Genomic DNA, 21,414 nt, shown 5'->3' on the forward strand with positions numbered 1-21,414 from the left:
CGTTCTCGCGCCGAACTACGCATGTGTAGGCCGTCAAATCAACGGCACTTTTTTTCCCCCATACAAAAATCAAAATGTGTCAGTTTAACTTTCAAGAGGTTGGAGTAATAAAATGCTCCACTACTTAATTAAGGCATTGTCTCGAATATAGATTGTGCCTTTAGATTTTGAGAAAATTAACAGCTAAGGAATCAATTTTCACTTCTCAAACTGGCTCGCTTGGTTTGTTTCACAAGCGTTCCCGGAAGTCTCGTGATGTTGAGCCTCTGGTGTTAGAAACTCCATGGTTTGTCCTTTGAGCGAGTAGAAGGATTTGGATCTCATTTCGCGACATTTTGTTGTTGCAGCATAGGAGCACGGGCGCGCTGGGTAGGTAACGGAGTGAAATCCTGGGAGCCTGAACGCAAATCGGAGTAGAAACGCTTTCTCATCGTAATTTAAATAATTTTGCACCTTGCTACGAACGAACATTGCATCCAGCATCTACTGAAGTTGATAGAGTTTCCGGGCATTTTCTTAAACAAGCTAGTACAGTAGTTAGCGAACTTACGTTAGTTGCACGAGTCTAGTTGACACCTTTGACCAACAAAAAGCAGAAGTCACAACTTGCAGTTTGAGGGTTGTTCTGCAGGAATGTCGCTGAAAGAAAGACCCACGTTTTATCGGCAGGAGGTGAACAAGACGATTTGGGAGGTACCAGAACGCTACCAGATGTTGTCTCCAGTCGGGTCCGGGGCCTACGGATCGGTTTGGTAATTTACACGGTTTTTGTCCTATGTTTGCGCAGAGTTAGCTATAGCTAGTCATTTCTACGAGGCCTGCATAAACGCCAAAGTTAGCATGGCAGCTAGGTAGTTACATTCAGAATAGAACGCTGCGCGACCATGGGCCCTCTCGATTCTCGAACTGTGTCAGCGAGAGTGAGCGAGCATGCGAACTTGCCCCAACCAGTCTGTGTTCACACAATAGAATAACATTAGTCAGACGCACCATTCGCTTATGTTGCGGTATGAAATGTTGCCATGTCCCCAGCCACGTTTACTAACTAACTGTTACCTGCACGATGTAAATGTGTCCAGCTACTTTTATAGGTTGACATTGTAACGTTATCTGAATAGAAACATCCATTTGAAACGTATTGAAAATATTATGCAAATGTATAGCCACAAAGACTTGGAAACTAACAGTTATTGTTGCTATCTCACATCCAATTGTTTTCTTTCTGATGTGTACCGAGTGTTTCTGTTATGTTCTATTCTACTATATCCAATTGGCTGGGAAATGCATTTAGACACAAAGTTTGCAGTTTTGTAGTGGATCTCGTTGTAGCTTAAGTGGCTAACTTACATCTATTGTTAAACCTCCACACAGTGATGCCACTTAATTCTGTATGACATGGTGACTCATATGCCCAGCATAGGTCAAACCAAACTGCAGGATATATGGCTAATTGATTTACTGTCTTGACTAGATGCATATTGTACGCCAGATATCTGATAACTACGTTTCCATTAATGGGCGTTGCAGGTTACCTTATACAAAACGCTGCATCGATGTCTAAACTATAACCTGGTCTTGGCAATGCTGTATAAATTCCCGATTTGGGGAAATGTGCATCTTATAAATGTCCATTGCAGGTGGGTCCTCAAAAACCAGAGGAAACTACGTAAGATATTAAATCAATGTTTTGTATCTAGTGAGAAATGCCTCGTGTGTGTGTAGGTCTTTTTTGGTTGCATTGTATGATGTACTGTTATCTACTTCTTCACGTGGCAGGGTGCATAGAAACGACTAGTTCCTGCAAAGATGTGGGGAATGTTGGATCTGCAGCAGCTAAAATGGGAGGCACCACCTCTAGCGATATAAAAAATAGATTTCAAATCTTTTGTAGTTTTCTTTGTTTTTTTTAGACGGATCTGCAACTGGACACTGACACTTTATAAGATTCCCTTTTCCCCAAATCCAGAATGGAGACGGTATCACCAAGAGCAGGCTAGTTGAGACGTCTATGCAGCGTTTTGTATAAGCTAACCTGTAACGCCAAGTATTGAAAACATAGCTGTAGATTGTATGCCAGATATGTGATAACTCTCTCTTGCTCCTTAGATATTGAGGAAAGGGGATGATGTCTGTCTGTCTTGACTTTCTTCTTAGACGAGAAAATGTTGTATTTATTTCATCTTTCTTTAACTAGGCAAGTCGGTTGTGAACAAATCATTATTTACAAAAATGGCCTACCAAAAGGKCTCCTGCGGGGACGGGGGCCTGGGATTAAAAAATAAATATAGGACAAAACACGCATCACAACAAGAGACAACACTACATAAAGAGAGACCTAAGACAACAACATAGCAAGGCAGCAGCACATGACAACACAGCATGGTACAAACATTATTGGGCACAGGCAACAGCACAAAGGGCAAGAAGGTAGAGACAACAATACATCACACAAAGCAGCCCCAACTGTCAGTAAGCGTGTCCATGATTGGGTCTTTGAATGAGGAGACTGAGATAAAGCTGTCCAGTTTGAGTGTTTGTTGCAGCTCGTTCCAGTCGCTAGCTGCAGCGAACTGAAGAGGAGCGACCCACGGATGTGTGTGCTTTGGGGACCTTTAACAGAATGTGACTGGCAGAACGGGTGTTGTATGTGGAGGATGGGGGCTGCAGTAGATATCTCAGATAGGGGGGAGTGAGGCCTAGGATGGTTTTATAAATAAGCATCAACCAGTGGGTCTTGCGATAGGTAAACAGAGATGACCAGTTTGCAGTGACGTGTCCTATAAGGAGCATTGGTGGCAAATCTGATGGTCGAATGGTAAAGAACATCTAGCTGCTCGAGAGAACCCTTACCTGCCAATCTATAAATTACGTTGCCGTAATCTAGCATGGGTAGGATGGTCATCTGAATCAGGGTTAGTTTGGCAGCTGGGGTGAAAGAGGGGCGATTACGATAGAGGAAACCAAGTCTAAATTTAACTTTAGCCTGCAGTTTTGATATGTGCTGAGAGAAAGACAGTGTACCGTCTAGTCATACTCCCAAGTACTTGTACGAGGTGACTACCTCAAGCTCTAAACCACAGGTGTCAAACTCATTCCACGGAGGGCCGAGTGTCTGCGGGTTTTCGCTCCTCCCTTGTACTTGATTGATGAATTAACATCACTAATTAGTTAGGAACTCCCCACACCTGGTTGTCTAGGGCTTTATTGAAAGGAAAAACCAAAAACCTGCAGACACTAGGCCCTCCGTGGAATGAGTTTGACACCCCTGCTCTAAACCATTATAGGTAGTAATCACACCTGTGGGGAGAGGGACATTCTTCTTACCAAACCACATGACCTTTGTTTTGGACGTGTTCAGAACAAGGTTAAGGGTAGAGAAAGCTTGTTGGACACTAAGAAAGCTTTGTTGTAGATCATTTAACACAAAATCTGGGGAGGGGCCAGCTGAGTATAAGACTGTATCATCTGCATATAAATGGATGAGAGAGCTTCCTACTGCCTGAGCTAAGTTGTTGATGTAATTTGAGAAAGGCGTGGGGCCTAGGATCGAGCCTTGGTGTACTACCTTGGTGACAGGCAGTGGCCGAGACAGCAGATTTTATGACATTATACATTGCACTCTTTGAGAGAGGTTGTTAGCAAACCAGGCCAAAGACCCCAGAGACACCAATACTCCTTAGCCGGCCCACAAGAATGGAATGGTCTACCGTATCAAAAGCTTTGGCCAAGTCAATAAAAATAGCAGCACAATATTGCTTAGAATCAAGGGCAATGGTGACATTATMGAGGACTTTTAAGGTTGCAGTGACACATCCGTAACCTGAGCGGGAACCAGATTGCATACCCGAGAGAATACTATAGACGTCAAGAAAGCCAGTCAGTTGGAAATAGGAGTGTGTGGGGGGGTCCGTTTCAATGACATCACATTTCTCTTGCCCTTCTTTACCCTTTTTACATCTGTTTTACCATTTCAATTCACTTTTACTGAAGTGCCAGCCTGTTCTCAGATCTGTTTGTTCTTTTGCCTACTCCGTTGTCAAACAAAGCATTGGCGTGACAATTCCATAAGGCGTTGGCAAGAGAGAAGAAACAGACTGGGACCCAGTCTTGTGAAGTACTGGTAGGCATATGTTGTTTACTTGAAGAACATTTTACTTACTATGACTGAGATATGTGGTTGTCCCACCTAGCTACCTTAAGATGATTGCACTTACTGTAACTCGCTCTGGATACGAGTGTCTGCTAAATGACTAAAATGTAAATGATGACATGTCTGTGTTGAGGTTTATTTTACCTTGGTAGGGACAGGTGAGCCCATGGCATTAGGTCTAATTTTCTAAATTACTAAAGTAATGTTGGCCTAGTTTTTTTTTTTATACACAAATAATGGTTCCTGTATTACTGCTGCTGCTATGCAACAACAGGACAGCATAATCCGTCAAGGATAATATATTCAAAGGTTTCCTTTTAAAATGGGCATAGTAGTACCCAGTATTACCTCCTAGAACCTGCTATGGCATTAGTATCATCTGCAGGATTGTTGTTGTCTAAGTAAACATCTGGTTGTTGTTTCTGTTGTGCTCCCCACAGCAGGTGGCGACTACTGTGCTGCTGCTAGGCAGAAAGGATTAACTGTTGACGGTCGGATTAGTGCTGTTGGGTTAAAAAAAAAACGGATAAAAAGACCCGGATATCAGATCAAGGGACATTTTTATATTACATAACATTTTTGTTTTTGTTTATTCAGAACGATTTCCTCCTGTTATGTGGGCACCACAGCTCACATACATACAACTTTATCTGAATGTTTTGCTTGTTGCGGCACTGGGACTCCTGACCTCCTTGGCCACAAGCGTTTGTGCACCTCTGCTTTGTACTATTAAGTGTGTACAGCAGCTGACTAGCTTGGGTGCCAGTCTGTTTCTGCCCTCTTGCCAACTTCTTATGGAATTGTCATTGACAGCTATGGAGTTGGCAAGAGAGCACATAAGAACGCCCTAACCATTATAGCAGCTGACCACTCATGACTGGTTAGCAGACATTCAAAGGAAGAGGTAGTGAGAGGTAGGCTTCCCTCCCCCAGTATGTCATTCAGCCAGGGTGAATCTCAAGTCTTATCTGTGATTCTTTGGGTCGTCCCTCTCCTCGCCTCAAGATGTCAGAGGAAGAAAGTAGAGCATTGGAGAAGATCCAAGATGAGATCCAAGGTGATTGTCTCCTCCAATGTATTCCTCACTTKCCTCTTGACTTTTTTGGAAGGCAGCGAGGAGAGATTGACGCCACAAGGAATCGAGGGAAAGACTATTGAGATCTCCCCCGGAGAGAGACGTTCGGCCCCCAGCTTGCCAGCCATCTTAACGGAATGGCTGTGTTTTCATTCTGCTACCGTATTAAGAAGGGGGCAAAGAGAAGGGACATCAGGACACTAGGAAACACCTATTGAGATATCCCCAGAGATGCTCCTTCTCCCCCAGCCTGTCAGCCAGACTCGCCATGACCAGACAGCGCGGCTGTGTTTCAGGCTGTGTCCCAACTGTCACCCGTTACCCTTCATAGTGCACTACTACCCATGGACCCTGGTGATTTCTTTTTTTTTCTTTTGCCATTTGGGATGATGCCTTAGTCTGAGGGATGACATTTTCTGTTTAGCTGATGTCTGTTTTTCTTCCTTACGTCAGCACCTCTTACATCACTTTATCTGGTTTCATGCAAACTTAGCCTTTTAGTGAGTCATTTTAAAATGTGTTTTTCCTGTGTCTTCTTGGAAAATTACAACCTGGCTGCAACAACTTGTTTTAGGCTGTAGCCTATGTCTTAAGCGGGGCTGTAAAGTTCCGTTCCTAGAGGCCCGAAACATTTCTGTTTTTTGTTTCTACCTGGTAGTTAATTGCACTTACTTGATGGCCCAGGTCTGAATTAGTCCCTGATTGGAACGAGATGATGAAAAACAGAACTGTTTTGGCCCGCCAGGACTGGAATTAAATAACCCTGGTCTAAAGCCTACAGAAGAAGATGAGTTATGTTTTGTCACATGCTGCTGATCGGTAATTTCAAATATTGCATATTATCAGTAAGGATTGTATTTATTTTCAGATGGAACATTTTGGGAGCGATGACTAGTATCTTATCCTATTGTTGTAGCCTAGTTGTTGCAGTAACTTAAACCCCTATCACGTCTCCTCCAGCTCGTCGTATGATGAGAAGTCTAGTCTGAAGATCGCAGTGAAGAAGCTCTCCCGGCCATTCCAGTCCATTATCCACGCCAAGAGGACCTACAGAGAGCTACGTCTGCTCAAGCACATGAAACATGAGAACGTGAGTTTCATCTCTCTTAAAACTTCTTATGGGCAGGTGGGACGGTAGCGTAACTTCTTGTTAATCCAGTCACTGTGTCAGATTTCAAAAAGTCTTTACGGCGAAAGCACACCATGCGATTATCTGAGGACAGCGCCCCGCCTACAAAAGCATGAAAAACATATTTCAACCAGGCAGGTGCGCCACGAAAGTCAGAAATAGCGATATAATAAATGCCTTACCTTTGATCTTCTTCTGTTGGCACTCCAAAAGGTCCCAGATACATCACAAATGGTCCTTTTGTTCGGTAATGTCCTTCTTTATATCCATAAAAACTCAGTTTAGCTGGCGCGCTTCAGTCAATAATCCACCCATTTTCCCTCCATCAAAATGCATACAAAATGAATCCCAAACATTACTAATAAACTTTTCCAAACAAGTCAAACAACGTTTATAATCAAACCTTAGGTACCCTAATATGTAAATAAACGATCACATTTAAGACGGAGAATCGTTATTGTTTTTACCGGAGAAAAATACCAAAGAACGCACTCTCTTCCACACGCTTGGAAACGCTACAGCCAAAATGGGAGCCACCAAGAAAAACTACAATTTCTGGCTGATTTTTCCAAAAACCAGCACGAAACTCTTTCTAAAGACTGACATCTAGTGGAAGCCCTAGGAACTGCAATCTGGGAGGATTTCGCCTTATAATAAAAGTGACAGCCATTGAAAACAGTGGTAGGCTGAGTTTTTTTGGGGGGGTGGTTTGTCCTCGGGGTTTCGCCTGCCATATCAGTTCTGTTATACTCACAGACATATTTTCAACAGTTTTAGAAACTTTAGAGTGTTTTCTATCCAAATCTACCAATTATATGCATATCCTAGCTTCTGGGCCTGAGTAGCAGGCAGTTTACTTTGGGCACATGAAAATAAAATGCCCCCTACCCAAGAGAGGTTAAAAGCAGCAGAACTGTTTTATGTTGCTGCTGCGATAAGTCTAGGAATATGTTGGTTGAAGTATTCCTCTGCTCTAGTTCCTCTTCCCTCTCTTTCTCTTTGCCCCTCTCTGGAGCTCAGTCCTCTCTCTCTCTCTCAAAGGCAGCAGAAGTATGTTGGCTATATTAATCATAGTATGCAACTGTGCTGCTGACTGAGATATCAACTGTAGGAATTTGTTGGCTGAAATATTCCGCTGCTCTAGTTCCAATGCTCTAGTTCCAAGTATTCCAATGCTCTACTCTGCTGAAACCAATTCATTGTGGAGTCATGAAATCATTTGGGAGAGCTGATACAATCCTCCTTACTTGTTGCGTTGGCCTCTGTGTTTCAGGTGATCGGCCTTCTAGATGTCTTCACACCTGCTACTAGTCTGGAGGAGTTCAATGACGTGTGAGTTTAGTTGAAAATCTAAGGCCTACCGATTTTTCTTTTATCTACTGTATGTTCCTTTATCCCTCCATAACCGCCATTCACTCAGCCAATGCCTATTGACAGAGGATCAATGCCTCACTTGAAACACAATGAGTACACACAGTGCCTTTCTTTTCCCAGCAGCAGAGAGTAAACAAAGCCTGCTCTGCCTAGGAAACACCAGGGGTCCCTGTGTTACTATTTTCAGTAGTACTACCACATCTCCCTTCCCAACCTTGGAAATAGTTACTCACTGGGTTCCTTGGCTTCAGGCATTTACTGTTTGTTGATGTTGAAAGTCAGTGAGAAGAGGAAGTGGACAGATTGTTCAGTGAGTCAATGCTGGCCGACTGCCTCGTGTTTGTGTACTATGTGTGGGTGCCTGGCTGAGTGAGTGTCAGACACACAAGCCTAGACCTGTTGCTGCCTCTGCTGAAGGAAAATGTGCAGGAAAGGCCTGTCGTTCCTACACTTCCTACTATTTACCATGTTTGGCTCGACAATGACAGCAATGGAGTTGGGAAGAACACAAACCGATCTGGGCCAGGCTAGCTCTCTGGCAGCTCCACCATCAGAAGAGGCAACTGAAGTGTGCTCTCAGCTGCCCCACTGTCCCAGATAGATTAACACCCCGTACCACAGAGAGGGGGGAGAGAGAAGGAACAAGAGATGTAAAACAGCAGGGTTGCAGTGAAAGAAGTTCCTCTTACACAGAATGATAAATAGTAGGGCTGTCCCCGACTTTAAAAAAATAAATTCTTGGTCGACCGATAGTGGTCTGTTCTTTAGACTAATTGATTGGTCAAAATGTTAAAACATATTTTTCCATGTATAGACACACCCAATGTGTTTTAATAAAATCATCTATACATGCATTTTGATGCTTTAAGGGCACTGTTTGATGAAATAAGACACAAATGACTCAAGGGAGCCAGAGATGAAGAAAACATCCTTAACCTGTTTCATTTAATTGATAACCACGATTTTGAGATTCAAAGATGTTAATCAAAATTCAATTAAAATCTAAATGAAAATGATACAAACCTAAAAAGTAACTGACATTGCCAACTATGTAAATAGGTAATGTAAATATGCAATAGGCAATAGCCTATAAAGCCCACAAATAAAAACATAGCAGCCTTCAGGTAGAAAATATCCTGATTTAAAATAAAAAATTATAATAAAAAAACATTTTTTTTAATCCTATAAATCACTTTGGGTGTGCATGGCTTGTCTGCAACTAACTTGGAACATTGTATCAATTGTTAACTTGGGTCCAACTGGAAGCTCACACTAGCAACATTGTAAAATATTCTGGACCCTTAGTTTCCCATGCCAGTGAGCTCAGGACAGAGACCGCTGTAGGCTATTTGTGCAAGGGATAAGAAGTAATCAGGTGTTTTATGACGTTTGCAGTGGATCAGAGCATTACATTTTTCCCTTTCACGCTGAGTGGTTATCAAAAAGGAGAGAGCTGGAAAGATTTTTCAAATACATTGAGGAACTATTGTCATTAACAATGGATGTAAAAACAGACTTTGTTTGCTGTTGAGGATCCGCCATGCTGATCCTCAACACAGGGGCCCCTCGGGTGCGTGCTCAGTCCTCTCCTGTACTCCCTGTTCACTRGTGACTGCACGGCCAGGCACGACTCCCAACACCATCATTAAGTTTGGCGATGACAACAGTGGTAGGCCTGATCACCGGCGACGGTGTGACAGCCTGTAGGGTAAAGATTTAGATGCACTATTGTAAAGTGGCTGTTCCACTGGATGTCATAAGGTGAATGCACCAATTTGTAAGTCGCTCTGGATAAGAGCGTCTGCTAAATGACTTAAATGTAAATGTAAATGTGGAGGTCAGAGACCTGACCGTGTGGTGCAAAGACAACAACCTTTCCCTCAACGTGATCAAGACAAATGATTGTGGACTACAGGAAAAGGAGGACCGAGCATGCCCCCATTCTTTTCAACGGGGCTGTAGTGGAGCAGGTTGAGAGCTTCAAGTTCCTTGGTGTCCACATCACCAACAAACTAACATGGTCCAAGCACACCAAACTAACATGGTCCAAGCACACCAAGACAGTCATGAAGAGGGCACGGCAAAACCTATTCCCCCTCAGGAGACTGAAAAGATTTGGCATGGGTTCTCAGAACCTCAAAAGGTTCTACAGCTGCACCATCGAGAGCATCCTGATGGGTTGCATCTAGAGGTCGACCGATTAATCGGAAAGGCCGATTAAATTATGGCCGATTTCATAACAATCGGAAATCGGTAATTTTGGATGCCGATTTTGCCGAATTTTAAAATAAATAGTATTTTCAATTTTTTTTTTACACCTTTATTTAACTAGGCAAGTCAGTTTAAGAACCCATTCTTATTTTCAATGACGGCCTAGGAACGGTGGGTTAACTGCCTTGTTCAGGGGCAGAACAACAGATTTTTACCTTGTCAGCTCAGGGATTCAATCTTGCAACCTTACGGTTAACTAGTCCYACGCTCTAACCACCTGCCTCACGAGGAGCCCGCCTGTTACGCGAATGCAGTAAGAAGCCAAGGTAAGTTGCTAGCTAGCATTAAACTTATCTTATAAAAAACAATCAATCAACCATAATCACTAGTTAACTACACATGGTTGATGATATTACTAGTTTATCTAGCGTGTCCTGCGTTGCATATAATCGATGCAGTGCACATTCGCGAAAAAGGACTGTCGTTGCTCCAACGTGTACCTAACCATAAACATCAATGCCTTTCTTAAAATCAATACACAGAAGTATATATTTTCAACCTGCATATTTAGCGAAAAGAAATCCAGGTTAGCAGGCAATATTAACCAGGTGAAATTGTGTCACTTCTCTTGCGTTCATTGCACGCAGAGTCAGGGTATATGCAACAGTTTGGGCCGCCTGGCTCATTGCGAACTAATTTGCCAGAATTTTACGTAATTATGACATAACATTGAAGGTTGTGCAATGTAACAGGAATATTTAGACTTATGGATGCCACCTGTTAGATAAAATACGGAACGGTTCCGTATTTCACTGAAAGAATAAACGTCTTGTTTTRGAGATGATAGTTTCCGGATTCGACCATATTAATGACCAAAGGCTCGTATTTCTGTGTGTTATTATGTTATAATTAAGTCTATGATTTGATAGAGCAGTCTGGCTGAGCGGTGGTAGGCAGCAGCAGGCTCGTAAGCATTCATTCAAACAGCACTTTCCTGCATTTTTCCAGAAGCTCTTCGCTGTGCTTCAAGCCTATCAACTCCCGAGATTAGGCTGGTGTAACCGATGTGAAATGGCTAGCTAGTTAGCGGGGTGTGCGCTAATAGCGTTTCAAACATCAATACGCTCTGAGACTTGGAGTAGTTTATTCCCCTTGCTCTGCATGGGTAACGCTGCTTCGAGGGTGGCTGTTGTCGTTGTGTTCCTGGTTCGAGCCCAGGTAGGAGCGAGGAGAGGGATGGAAGCTATACTGTTACACTGGCAATACTAAAGTGCCTGTAAGAACATCCAATAGTCAAAGGTTAATGAATAACAAATTGTATAGAGAGAAATAGTCCTATAATTCCTATAATAACTACAACCTAAAACTTCTTACCTGGGAATATTGAAGACTCATGTTAAAAGGAACCACCAGCTTTCATATGTTCTCATGTTCTGAGCAAGGAACTTAAACTTTAGCTTTCTTACATGGCACATATTGCACTTTTACTTTCTTCTCCAACACTTTGTTTTTGCATTATTTAAACCAAATTGAACATGTTTCATTATTTATTTGAGGCTAAATTGATTTTATTGATGTATTATATTAAGTTAAAATAAGTGTTCATTCAGTATTGTTGTAATTGTCATTATTACAAATAAATAAAAAGAAATCGGCCGATTTAATCGGTATCGCCTTTTTGGTCCTCCAATAATCGGTATCGGCATTTTTTGGTCCTCCAATAATCGGTATCGGCGTTGAAAAATCATAATCGGTCGACCTCTAGTTGCATCACTGCCTGGTATGGCAACTGCTCGGCCTCCGACTGCAAGGCACTACAGAGGGTAGTGCGTACGGCCCAGTACATCACCAGGGCCAAGCATTCTGCCATCCAGGACCTCTATACCAGGCGGTGTCAGAGGAAGGCCCTAAAAATGGTCAAATACTCCAGCCACTCTAGTCATAGACCGTCCTCTCTGCTACCGCATGGCAAGTAGTACTGGACCGCCAAGTCTAGGTTCAAGAGACTTCTAAACAGCTTCTACCCCCAAGCCATAAAACCCCTCAACATCTAATCAAATGGCCACCCATACTATTTGCATTTGCATCCTTATTTACATAACTATTCAGACTCAATTGAGCTCAGGTGCATCCTGTTTCCATTGATCATTCTTGAAAAGTTTCTACAACTTGATTGGAGTCCACCTGTGGTAAATTCAATTGTTTGGACATGATTTAGAAAGGCACACACCTGTCTATACAAGGTCCCACAGTTGACAGTGCACGTCAGAGCAAAAACCAAACCATGAGGTCGAAGGAATTGTCCGTAGAGGTCCGAGACAGGATTGTGTCGAGGCACAGATTGGGTAAGGGTACCACATTTTTTTTGCAGCATTGAAGATCCCCAAGAACATACTGCCATTCTTAAATGGAACAAGTTTGGAACTACCAATACTCTTCCTAGAGCTGGCCACCCGGCAAAACTGAGCAATCCGGGGAGAAGGGTCAGGGAGGTGACCAAGAACCCGATAGTCACTCTGACAGAGCTCCAGAGTTCCTCTGTGGAGATGGGAGAACCTTTCAGAAGGACAAACATCTATGCAGGACTCCACCAGTCATGCCAGATGGAAGCTACTCCTCAGTTAAAGGCATATGACAGCCAGCTTGGGGTTTGCCAAAAAGCACCTAAAGGTCTTTCAGACCACGAGAAACAAGATTCTCTGATCTGATGAAACCAAAATTGACCGCTTTGGCCTGAATGCCAAGCATCACATCAGGAGGAAACGTGGCCCCATCCATACGGTGAAGCGTGGTGGTTGCATCAACATGCTGTGGGGATGTTTTTCAGCGCCYGTGTCTGGGAGACTAGTCAGGATTGAGGGAAAGATGAACGTAGCAAAGTACAGAGAGATCCTTGATGAAAACCTGCTCAGGACCTCAGACTGGGGCAAAGGTTCAGCTTCCAACAGGACAACAACCCTAAGCACACAGCCAAGACAACGCAGGAGTGGCTTCGGGACAAGTCTCTGAATGTCCTTGAGTGGCCCAGCCAGAGGCCGGACTTAAACCCGATCGAACATCTCTGGAGAGACCTGAAAATAGCTGTGCAGCGACGCTCCCCATCCAACCTGACAGAGCTAGAGAGGATCTGTGGAGAAGAATGGGAGAAACTCCCCAAATACAGGTGTGCCAAGCTTGTAGCGTCATACCCAAGAAGACTCAAGGTTGTAATCGCTGCCAAAGGTGCTTCAACAAAATACTGAGTAAAGGGTCTGAATACTTATGTAAATGTGATCTTACTTTTTTTAATACACTTTTWTTCAATCCATTTTAGAATAAGGCTGTAATGTAACAAAATGTGAAAAAAAGCAAAGGGGTTTGAATACTTTACGAATTCACTGCATATATTTGCTATTGCTTGACTAAAAACAATCTGCCAGTCGCCTAATTGGGGAATCTTGACTATTTTCTTCTCATGCATATCTGTGTACACAGCACACATGCCTGCAGGACAGAGGAGCACAAGGGAGGGGTTTTCTAACTGCTGTTCATGAAAAACCCAGTATGCAGGTGCTGTAGCTGTGATTCCCCTAACCCAGCTCCAAAAATATGTGACTCAAAAGACTGTTCATAGCTCCTCTTTTACCCCTGTATAGATAGATAGTTGGAGGGAGAGCAGGGGGGGGGGATACAGTGGGAAAGTTCCATGGATTAACAGGGATGAGAGCTCACTATTTATATACCTAATTTTCCAGGCCTCAACATGAACCCTTCAGCTAGAGTCCCCCCCTCCCTCTCCCTGTTTGTGCCTTTGATCTCAGTCATGTTGAAGTAGCCTGGTCTCAGATCAGTCTTTGCCAACAGTTGGCTAATATAGGAGGAGGGCAGTAACAAAGTCCAGTTTAACCAGGGAGTTATTTTAAGATGTTCCTCCTGTGTGGGAACAGTGCAACATTCATCTATCAGTGGAACAGCAAACTAGCTGAGTGAAGCCTCCATGTGCTCCTGCTGTATGTTTTGGCTCATATTTTTTCRGTCCAGAAGTGCTTACCATTATTTGGAGCTGTTTAAACGACTATGGGATTAGATTTGAATTACAAAAATAAGTGGACTTAATGGATGTGTGTTTAATGACATTATTTGTGGATGACTCGCCCAGCTGGGGCGAGGAGAAGGAACAGCTACTCAACCAGTATCAGCTGACTCATAGGAGACATATGGGAGAACATTGACATGGTGGCAAATCCCTTGATGTATAGACGGGTGGGCTGCGCAACCACGAGACACAAACTGATGGGGTTGGCTTAACTTGTAAGCTGTATTTCGTCTGCAAATGTTTATTGAAAACCAATTGTTCCCAATAAGCACTTGTCTCTCAAATACATTGTRACAGTCGAAGAGAAGAAGTAGCAGGGGCGCTTTAGGTATTCCACAACAACCAAAGGTGCTCTTAGAGGGGAATTGTAATTGCCATAAAATCCAAGTCCAGGCACTCATGTGGGTTTGAAAGTTAAAATGCCTTTAATGTCAGACCTGATGAAGGCGTAAGCCGATGAGCGTTCAATGTCTTAGCCCATACATTAATGTTTTTTTAACTTTCAAACCCACTGGACTTGGATTGTTTATGCCACTTCGCACCAATTTGTGGTTATAARTTTTCCTTTTGCTTTTCAGCATTGCCACAGGTTCGCTAGTTAGCTACTTTTGGCCATATTAGCATTGATGTGACGTGTCAAAACGAGACGGTATCAAGAACAACATTCAACTGGCTGAAATATGTAACAGTGAGAAACAGATGGTAGCATGTCGTATACAGTGGAGTAGTTTTGTTTGAGCTCCTGTCTGGTTCTGATTGGCAGGTACCTGGTGACCCACCTGATGGGGGCAGACCTCAACAACATAGTCAAGTGTCAGAAACTCACAGACGATCATGTGCAGTTCCTCATATACCAGATCCTCCGGGGATTAAAGGTGAAACGCACAGACACACACACAGACGGATAGATCCTCTGGGGGTTAAAGGTGAAACCACAGACTTCGACTTTTTTAATCATGCTTCAACTAACTCAAAATAACTGAAAGTAACTGCCATTCACAGTATTGTGTACATTCCCAGCAGACAAACTTATAGAATTTAAGTCATAATTACATTTAAACCAGTTGCTGGTCATACCAATGTCATTTTACCCAGTTTCGCCTGTTGTGATGTACCTCAGAACCACAAACCTCTCAGTTTAAACTTGTGATTTGTGTCTCCTAATTATTGATGTAATCTAATGCCTTTGCTCTTCTTCCCCTTTCTCTGTCTCCTCAGTATATCCACTCAGCAGATATCATTCACAGAGTAAGTCTCCTCCCTTTTTAATTCAGTCCGCTCTGCCATGATTGAGCCCACAATGAAACAGTCCTTCTCTGTGACTGACGCTGTGTCTTGTTAATTAATATAATATTATGAAATATATGCCATTTAGTTGACTCTTGTATCCAAAGAAACTTAGTCATACGTGCATACATTTTACGTACGGGTGGTCCTGGGAATCGAACCCACTATCCTGCCGTTGCAAGGGCCGTGCTCTACATTAGCGCTTGTCCAGGGCAAGTAAAAACATATATAGTTGGACAAGTAGAATATAGATTGAAGTAAATAAAAATACAATCACAATATCAAACAATTAATCCGATCAGATTTTTATTAAAGTGTCCACCGCATGATGTACTGTTCTCAAAATCTCTGCAGAGCGCATCGGAGTGGATTCGTGCCTTGTATTGACAGGCACCGCTTTGGCTGGCGCAAAAAATATTGTAATAATGATATTCTGTAGTCCTATATAATTGTTTAAAAAACTGATTTTTTTTTTATTACCTAAGCTGTTAATGAGSTATGCATTTTATTTATCACACGCACGCACAGCCTAGTTTAAGCGGAATATCAACTGTTGGGCGTCAAGAGCGTGCAACTCCTCATACAGCTCTGATTGCTGCGTGTAAAAAAATATGTTATAATAAGCCCAGTCACCGCGCAACATTCCTAAATGGAATTTCAGGAAAAGTCCGCAATCACAGTTTTGATGGCAATTATTGAAAAGAGCGGGATTCCAGCTTTCCAGTGCTGTACAATTTATTTCTCAACTGCATAATTGCCAGCGTTTTAGTCTGTCTGGTATGACGATTTAAAAAAAATAGTTATGCGTGAAACTCGTCCATTCGGTTGCATAAACGGTAGGCCTATATTCACTAAAATTCCCACAATTAAACTGTATTTATAAAAACACWGTAAAAATCTATATTTTATTAGTGTCAGTGGGAGTTTTTCTTTTATACATTAAACAAGCAACTAGATGATATATTTTAAAGTCTGATCTAGCTAATGATTAGCCAACAATGCAAATGAGCAACCACATGCTGCAACCATGTTTGTAGATTCATTTGGGATCCCCTCGCTTCAGCCATGTAGCCACTATGCTACATCAGGCAATAATGCATATTGCTAAAATAGCACACCAGCCTGATAATATGGACCATGTATCAATATGTTATTGGGCTCATTTCTGTAGGGGAATATTACATTTGAAACTGTTTTGTATGTTAATTAGGCTGTATGTCATCAAGAAGGGGGAGGATTTTGTTTTCCTAACAATCAGTGAAAAATAAGACTTGATGGTTGGCTATAATATAAGGTACTTGCCCACTGCAAATGAAACATGAAATCACCCGAGATTGATATTCCGCGTGCATAACTCGCTTTCCTGTGATCTTGTGCCACTGGCAAATGTACCTGAATGTCAAGCCCTGCTGTCAATAGATCTCTTCTGAAACRTGAATATTTTAGCCMTACAGGGTTAAAGATAAACATGTTTTAGTTAGCTACCTTGCTTTGATGTGTCTTACCTTAGCCGTTTGATCCCCGGATTCATTAAACGAGGGAATTATTTTATAAAGACAAAGCATTTTGTTGGTGTTTGTAACGTTGCAATATTTGACATCCTCCAGGAGAGCTACTGGGTGTGCAGGCTTTTATCTGAACCCCGCTCTAACACACTACATTGTAAAAAGTCAGCTGCTCAACATGACCTTGATAAGCTGACTCGGGTGTTTCAGTAGGGCTGGATCAYAACACCCAGTAGCTATCCAGATGGAGGGTTAACCACGTGTTTATATAGTAGCCTAACAGTGCAGTTATTCTACTTTGTGGGGGTTAAGTGCCTTGCTCAAGGGCACAATGGCATGAGGTTATACCAGATTAGACCAGTAAGTGGTTCCTTGCGTTGTACAACACCATTTTCAGTCACCTTGTTGGCGCGTGGTGTTACAGACCATTTTATTTRTGGACAAGTGACTTGAGCTTTCAGACAAGTAAAAAAATCCATCATACTTGTCAGAAGGAGCTACAGTTTATAAACCAGTTTTAATTCAAGACTTGGCTGCTTGCTTCGCTTTCACATAGAGGACTCTGGGCCCAGGCTCGTTCCTTAAGCAAACACTCTAAATGGCAGAGGAATTAAAACCATAAACAGGACCTCTGTTTTTGACCATGACTGAGTCGGTGGTTCAGGGCTGCTGTTTAGAAAGAACTGATCTGAGAATAATATTAGAGTAGATCAGTTAMAGATTTACTTAGTCTTGAAGAAGCACTGTGGACGTCCTGCAGAAGCACTTCTACAGATCATGGTGGTTTGGTTTTAGAGAATCTAGACTCAATTGAGAAAGCCCACTCAGATCTGGCCTCGTCATATGTAGCTCAGCTGTAAAATGTCTTATCTCCCATCACTCTTTAGGACCTGAAACCCAGCAACCTGGCTGTGAATGAGGACTGTGAGCTGAAGGTAAGGGAGTTTATTATAGGTCCACTCATTCAAACTGGGTTCATCCTGAATAGTCCAGACAAGAGTTTCAGTATGCCTGAGGGGAGTAACCAAGCACTCCCTGATGTAACATTGTCGGTGACATTTTCTGCAAGGAGAGGACAGTGTGTGCCTTCTGTGTAGTTTCCTCAGGGTAACCATCTTGCCAGGACCACATGGTTGTGTTGTGTCTGTCCTCCTCAGATCCTGGACTTTGGGCTTGCGCGGCACACTGACGACGAGATGACGGGTTACGTTGCCACACGCTGGTACCGGGCACCAGAGATCATGCTGAACTGGATGCACTACAACATGACAGGTACAGTCGGTAGAGCCTCTGAGTGGTTTAGACAGCCTGCATCTGCTCACTGCAGACACGTTTACGAGTTACACATTTAGGTTACAAATTGTTGATGTACTTGTGATCCTGGGCCAACGTTCCTATCACYTGGATGTCATAATAGCAGAACACTGTGAATGGACATACTGAACATCTTTCTCCTATATGTTATAGTAGACAGTTGTTATTCCTTTATATGTTATATGGACATACTGATCACCTCTATATGTTACAGTGGACATTTGGTCTGTGGGATGCATCATGGCTGAACTCCTCACTGGCAGAACGCTGTTTCCCGGTACTGACCGTATCCTTTCATTGCCCTTACCTCAGTTACCCTACTATGGGTCTAATATGAGTACCTATGCCGAAGCCCACTCCATTCTGTGAGTATGCCTGGCCTGGCCTACCCATTCAACCACTGTCACTGACACAGTCTTAGTGGTTGGTGGTGAGATTCCCACACAATAATATGTCCTTGCTGAATCACATCGGATAGGACCAGAGTACACACAGAATCATGCTGCTATTGATTGTTTMACATACGCATTTCAAACAGCTTTTTGCAGGTCCAGACAGTAGCAGAAGATTGCTGACAGTGCGTGTCCTAAACTGTGTTCTAAGCTAAAGCTCTTCTATGTTCCTAACTTGCTCTGCACAACTAATCCCTCTATGGTGCCTCGGGTGGTGCTTCTTCTCCTTTCAGCTCTGTTTTGCCGCTCTCCCTGCAGCATGTATTTGTAGAGGGTCTCCTAGTTCGTCAGTTTCTGTGGCCACACTAATTTCTACCTCTCCGAACTTGGGTCTCTAAAACTCTTGTTTTCTCTGGCGTCCYAGCTTCCTTCCATTGTCTGTTAGATGCCAACCACCTCTACTTTAACACAGTAGCCCTAGAAAAGTCTGGCCTCGAGGCACCCACCTTGGAGCAAATGACGAGTCTTTTAAACGTCAACGTTCTAACAGCCTAATAAATACATTTCATGTTGGCTATTAGGAAAATMATCCTTTGGTTCTACTTCATACCTTTTAGACCGCCAGTACGGTTGAAAGTATGGATTATATCCCTCGCGCTCCACGCAGGTCGAGTAATAATAACAGCAAAGTCACGCCGGTGACGCCATGGGAGGACGGGCCCCAGAGGTTCATATTAAACCATAGGTCAAACCACACACTGTCTATTATTTATTCTCGCAAAGTTAGCTTAGCGGTATTGCGCAAGTTGACTGAGCCGCTGTTCGGTTTTTTGGATCTTCTTAGGTCTCGGTAGGGTAAGCTAAACTCGGTGTGATTTGTGTGTACTGTCAGTCTGTTACCAACAGAAATACGCCCTCTAAGGCTGTGTGACAGCTCTCCCCCACCTATCCCTTTTATCGGAGGATATCGGGCTTCCTTGTCTTGTACTGACTTAGCCCACCAGCTATTGTGTGTTGGCCATCATACTCCAGTGCTAACCTTGTCAAGATATCCTCCATTACCATGCTCGTTATCGAGGCCACCGGGCACTAGTCGTCCTTCGACTATTTAATGGGTCACTTTCCCTAGATAAGCGCGTCTCATAGCGCGCACACCGTCTAGGAAGGTTGTTAGCCTAGCCAGCTATACGACGTGAGATTTGGACTGCTTCAGCCCTGTGGTTGTAGCTCGGCTCACCAGAAATTATTTTGCGGTTGCTGTACAGCTCTCTACTAGTGATGCACCGATATMACATTTTTGACCGATAACCGATATTTACAATTTTTGCGGCCTTTTAAAAATTCTAGTACAGTTAAAAATTCCAGTTAAATAGTTAACACACACACATGGATGCAGCGATCTAAGGCACTGCATCTCAGTGCAAGAGGCGTCACTACAGTCCCTGGTTCGAATCCAGACTGTATCACATCTGGCCGTGATTGGAGTCCCATAGGGCGGCGCACAATTGGCCCAGCGTCGTCCAGGTTTGGCCGGTGTAGGCTGTCATTGTAAATAAGAATTTGTTCTTAACTGACTTGCCTAGTTAAATAAAGGTTACACACACACACACACACACACACACACACACACCTGTCTCTTATACACATCTAGATGTGTATAAGAGACAGGGTGTAGGCTGTCATTGTAAATAAGAATTTGTTTTTAACTGACTTGCCTAGTTAAATAAAGGTTACACACACACACACACACACACACACACACACACACACACACACACACACACACACACACACACCACACTGACCAAAAAGTTGTTTTGTTGGTATTCACGTATGTCCCCATTACCAGTAAAACATAATCAAAACCTATTTCTTTCACTTACTTGCTGTGCTGTTTCGTTCTTCATTTGTTCAGTCGTTTCAGTCTCAACCAGGATTTCATCATACATGTCAAGCAGTGAAGTTTCAGCTGTCTGTCTGTGGCCTCTCTTCCTCTCTGCGCACTGTCACTGTGTCCGTTTCCATCTTGTCCAGCTGTGTCTGTAACATTTCACGTAAACCCTGTTTCTTGTCTGCGTCGAAGTAGCGGTTCTTGTACGTAGCATCTAGCATGGTGGCGCCACAGTAAAGTGAGAGTGCCACCGAATCGCTTGTTCACAGCCTGTCTCGGCTGTTTTGTTGAGCATGTGTTTCAATGCCATGACAGAGGGTATCACYTCWGCTGCAGGCGCAGTTGATGAGCTTATTTCTCCAGTCAGTTGTTTGAATGGAGCTAGCTAGTGTGTTCATGTTTCAAACATGTTCTCAAATTCTATTGAAATGGCAGCAGCGGTATGACAACCAGCACATTCCTGAAGAATTCCATTATCTTGGCTTTAATGGATTTCACCTTTGAGTTGTCTGGCTGAAATGTTCTACTCTCTACCTTTACTGTGTATTGTGGTAGCTGCTGTAATAGTCTCCGGTTACTATTCAATTAGTTCATTCTGAGCTGTGAGAATACCACATCACCATGATGCTGGGTATGCATGGCTGCTGCTCTTGTGGCTCTGAACTTCAAGTAGAAGATMGTCATGATCTGTGCCCCGCCTGCCTAGGCATTGGCCACCTGCAAGAGGCCCTCTCTGACCTTTGCATTAACTGCACCATCCTGCCTGTGAAGGTGAGAGCTTGCACCCTCAGCCAGGAGATTACATCTCTCCTGGAGAAGGGCGCGATCACGAGTAAAAGCATCAGAACAGCAAGATAGCTTTTACTCAACCTGTTTCCTGGTTCTGAAGAAAGGAGGCTTCACTAACAGGCGGGGGAGCAGTGTGGCAACACAGGTCTATACGGGGAGAGTGGCGCCCCCGCTGACGGAAAGAGCACATCAACGTGCTAGTACTTCAAATAGTTTACCTCG

The 21,414-nt window shown here is 43.2% G+C and overlaps 1 protein-coding gene across 2 annotated transcripts in view; it reads left to right on the top strand.

Moving 5' to 3' along the window:
• Positions 1-319: 319 nt before the first annotated feature.
• The window catches only part of mapk14a (mitogen-activated protein kinase 14a), a 32,860-nt gene continuing 11,765 nt past the window's right edge, over positions 320-21,414 (top strand). For both annotated transcript variants that reach the window (XM_024005727.2, XM_024005726.2), the window contains exons 1-8: positions 320-752; positions 6,186-6,315; positions 7,628-7,686; positions 14,778-14,889; positions 15,233-15,262; positions 17,694-17,741; positions 17,964-18,078; positions 18,335-18,406. In XM_024005727.2, coding sequence (XP_023861495.1) covers positions 634-752; positions 6,186-6,315; positions 7,628-7,686; positions 14,778-14,889; positions 15,233-15,262; positions 17,694-17,741; positions 17,964-18,078; positions 18,335-18,406 — 685 coding nt within the window. In that variant the 5' untranslated portion in view covers positions 320-633. The remainder of the gene's footprint in view (positions 753-6,185; positions 6,316-7,627; positions 7,687-14,777; positions 14,890-15,232; positions 15,263-17,693; positions 17,742-17,963; positions 18,079-18,334; positions 18,407-21,414) is intronic.

This window comes from Salvelinus sp. IW2-2015, linkage group LG17, assembly GCF_002910315.2.
Source record: "Salvelinus sp. IW2-2015 linkage group LG17, ASM291031v2, whole genome shotgun sequence".
Classification (NCBI taxonomy): domain Eukaryota; kingdom Metazoa; phylum Chordata; class Actinopteri; order Salmoniformes; family Salmonidae; genus Salvelinus; species Salvelinus sp. IW2-2015.